The sequence below is a fragment of the Wolffia australiana genome, chromosome 14 (assembly GCF_029677425.1).
Source record: "Wolffia australiana isolate 7733 chromosome 14, ASM2967742v1".
Classification (NCBI taxonomy): domain Eukaryota; kingdom Viridiplantae; phylum Streptophyta; class Magnoliopsida; order Alismatales; family Araceae; genus Wolffia; species Wolffia australiana.
This window is the reverse complement of record NC_135848.1, coordinates 8361512-8365335: the sequence shown is the minus strand read 5'-3', so window position 1 is coordinate 8365335 and position 3824 is coordinate 8361512. Positions and strand designations below refer to the sequence as shown.

At 44.2% G+C, this 3824-nt stretch overlaps 1 protein-coding gene across 1 annotated transcript; it reads left to right on the top strand.

Annotated features, from left to right (window-relative positions):
• Nucleotides 1–206: 206 nt before the first annotated feature.
• LOC144712127 (Transcriptional coactivator/pterin dehydratase) lies at nt 207–3560 on the top strand. Its single transcript, XM_078586317.1, has 3 exons — nt 207–678; nt 3104–3296; nt 3377–3560. The coding sequence occupies exons 1-3, from the start codon at nt 340–342 to the stop codon at nt 3466–3468; spliced, it is 624 nt and encodes a 207-aa protein (XP_078442443.1). The 5' UTR covers nt 207–339; the 3' UTR covers nt 3469–3560.
• Nucleotides 3561–3824: the final 264 nt, after the last annotated feature.

Here is a 3824-nt window from a genome sequence, read left to right as displayed (position 1 = left end):
AATACATATAAAAATATTATCAGAGAAGATGAAAGATTTCCACAAGGGATAGTATCTTTCAAGAAAAATCCATCCTCATAAAATCCACTCTTGTGGAAAACCCATCACAAGCAAACTTCCCACTCTTCTTCAACCTCACATTTCACTTCCATCCGTGGCGGCCCCCACCACAACCCACCACCACCACGAGCAACCACATCGCCACACCGCAAGATCAATCGACCTCTACCCATTTTCTCTACCCTCTTGCTTCGTCAGAAAAGAGCAATCTTTGCAGAAGATAAGGCAAGAACTTCCTCAGTTCCTCTCCTCCTCCACCATCTTCTTCCTTGTTCTTCCATGGCGGCTTCAGCTGGCTCAGCCCATCTTCTCTTCCTCCATCTCCAGCGCCGCCCGCGCGCGGCGGTGGCCGGGCCGCTGGCGGCGGCGCCGCTGCGAGGGCGATTGCGGTGCGCTGCCATGGGCGCGGACTTGCTGGGGGATTTTGGGGCGAGAGACCCGTTTCCAGAGGAGATTGAGAGTAATTTTGGGGAGAAGGTTGTTGGGTTTTCGAGCACGGAGCACAAGATACTCATCCCCATCGTCTCCGCTCTCTCCCTCGCCGAGCGCAGCTGCGAACCTGTACCGTCTTCTCAGGCCCCTTTCTCTTTCTCCGACGCCGAGAAGCTCCTCAGAAAGGTAACTATAGTTTGATATCGTCATCCAAAAGCCGTCATCATCGTTTCTGCGCCAGTGGGGATGAGTAATTTCAACATCATCATCTTCATCGCCATCCAAAACCCATCATCATCATCATTGTCTCTTTAGTGGGGATGAGTAATTTCAACTACATAATCTTCATGGTCATCCAAAACCCATCATCATCATCATGTTTCTTTAGTGGGGATGAGTTGTTTCAACTACATAATCTTCATGGTCATCCAAAACCCATCATCATCATCATGTTTCTTTAGTGGGGATGAGTTGTTTCAACTACACAATCTTCATGGTCATCCAAAACTCATCATCATCATCATTGTTTCTTTAATGGGGATGAGTAGTTTCAACTACAGAATCTTCATGGTCATCCAAAACCCATCATCATCATCATGTTTCTTTAGTGGGGATGAGTTGTTTCAACTACACAATCTTCATGGTCATCCAAAACCCATCATCATCATCATGTTTCTTTAGTGGGGATGAGTTGTTTCAACTACACAATCTTCATGGTCATCCAAAACCCATCATCATCATCATTGTTTCTTTAATGGGGATGAGTAATTTCAACTACATAATCTTCATGGTCATCCAAAACCCATCATCATCATCATGTTTCTTTAGTGGGGATGAGTTGTTTCAACTACACAATCTTCATGGTCATCCAAAACCCATCATCATCATCATGTTTCTTTAGTGGGGATGAGTAGTTTCAACTCCACAATCTTCATGGTCATCCAAAACCCATCATCATCATCATTGTTTCTTTAATGGGGATGAGTAGTTTCAACTCCACAATCTTCATGGTCATCCAAAACCCATCATCATCATCATTGTTTCTTTAGTGGGGATGAATAGTTTCAACTACATAATCTTCATCGTCATCCAAAACTCATCATCATCAGTTTTTCTTTAGTGAGAATGAGTAATTTCAACTTCATCATCTTCATCGTCATCAAAAACCCATGATCGTCATCATAGTTGCTTTAGTGGGAACAAGTAATTTCAACTTCATCATCTTTATCGTCATCCAAAACCTATCATCACCATTACTGCTTGAGTGGGAATGATGATTCCGACATCTTCATCTTCATTGTCATCCAAATCCCATTGTCATCGTTACTGCTAGAGTGGGGATGATGATTTTGACATCGTCTTCTTCATTGTCGTCCGAGATCCATCATCGGCGTTGCTGCTCTAGTGGGGGATGAGTGTCATTTTCTTCATCATCATCCAAAACCCATCGTCACCTTTGCAGCTTGAGTGGATATGATGATTTTGTTGACATTATCGAGAACCCATCGCCACCATTGGAGCTTGAGTTGCTATGACGATTTTGGCAAGTTTGCTGACCATGATGAAAATCGTTGTATTGGCTGAGACAATTTTCGTCATCGTCACTCATCGTCTGAGAGAGGTCAATGAAGGGATAATGACAAGATAATGATGATTTTCTCTTCATTGTCATCCATATGCAGATAAAAGACTGACTATTTTGTGAGCCATCCTTGCAAGGCTGAATTTCTGGGAAAATAACAGTCCTTCATTCATTCAGTACCTTACTGTTATCAGTCATCTGTCTTGACCTCTGAATGGGAACAGAACAAAAGCGTTCATGACTCATGTTCAATTCCATCCCATTACGTCATCAGGGGCAGGTGATTTACACTAAGTTTACATCAGTCCTCCGTCTGCTCCGTCAGCCGTTCCTTCCAACTCCTTGGACGTAAACGAAGGATGACTTCAGACTCTGTGACAGATGACCGAATGAAACGCTGTTTCGCCCCGTTTCATCTGCCTTATTCTGTTGGCCCTCATTGGTCCAAGAGCCTTATTGACTTGGATGAGGTGCGATCATGATTTTATCATCATCGTCATTACTCACTCAACCCTAGAGCTTGGAGAGTTGTTGATCATGGATTTCATGAAAAATCCCAGATATCAGAAGACCCAATTTATGCATTTCTGTCGCCAGAGATGATTAGAGCTTCCATCATTTCTATCGCCAGAAACAGTTTTTAGAAATCTCGAGCCAGAATTTATAAGTTGATCTATTGTTAAACTTAGAGATACTTCGGCATTAAGTTGTGAGATCAAATGAGCCGGATCAGTGAGTAGTACCTCCCAAGCCATGGTTTTTCTATCTTTAAGTATTATATGCATCTAGGACAATGCATGTAGCAATTGTGGGGAGAGGATAGCATTGAGAGGATGAATGCATGAAAATGTAGCCCAACTTTTCAAAATTCTCGAGTCCTGTAACCTACTTTTTATTTTAAACATTCTTTATTTCGTGATGATTATGCAAACGACATGCGTCAAAATCATATAAACCATACCTTAAGCCTAAAGTCAACCCTAAAAAACCAAGGTTTCATCAAGGTTTCATATCCTTCTTTGCAATCAGATTGTAGGGTGGAAGCTGGTGGAGGAGGAGGGCCTGCTGAAGATCCAGGGAATATGGAAGCTGAGGGACAGGAGCTGTGGGGAGGAGCTCATCTCGAGGATCAACGCCGTCGTCGAGCCGCTTAGCCATCGTCCCACCATTCGTCTCGAAGAGCCCAACCAGGTCATAGCTGAGCTCTGGACTGACTCCATTGGTGAGTGATTATAAGATTTTTATTTTTAAAATCCCCTCTTTTTTTCTCTTTCTCATCATTGCTGATGGATTTCGTGGCAGGTGGCCTGAGCTTAAATGACTTCATTGTTGCTGCCAAAATAGATCAGATTGAGACCAAGGACCTCTTGCCCAGGAAGAGAGTGTGGGCCTAGGAAAGTCCCTGACTTCTCTCTTCCCTCTTGTAGTCAGAAATTTCTCACAAAATGGAGAACCCGAGATCTAGTTATTAAACTTTTTTGAGCCATCCTCAAGATCCTCGTGATAAAATTCTACCATGTTGAGTTCCCCTGCCCCTCCCTCTCTCTCTCTCCCTCTCACTTTCTCTCCCTCCCTCTCTCTCTCTCTCTCTCTCTCCCTCCCTCCCACTCTCTTTCTCTCCCCCCCCTCTCTCTCTCCCTCCCTCCCTCCCACTCTCTCTCTCTCTCCCTCCCTCCCTCTCTTCCTTAGCCTCTCTCCCCCCACTCTCTCTCCTCTCTTTCTCTCAGTTGGCCTCTCGCCCCCCCTCTCT

Excerpts from the sequence above, each read along its gene's own strand:
- LOC144712127 (XM_078586317.1), top strand. The coding sequence starts at position 340 with ATGGCGGCTTCAGCTGGCTCAGCCCATCTTCTCTTCCTCCATCTCCAG. Across the intron at positions 679-3,103 it reads CCGAGAAGCTCCTCAGAAAG|ATTGTAGGGTGGAAGCTGGT; the intron begins GTAACTATAGTT and ends CTTTGCAATCAG. Across the intron at positions 3,297-3,376 it reads GCTCTGGACTGACTCCATTG|GTGGCCTGAGCTTAAATGAC; the intron begins GTGAGTGATTAT and ends ATTTCGTGGCAG.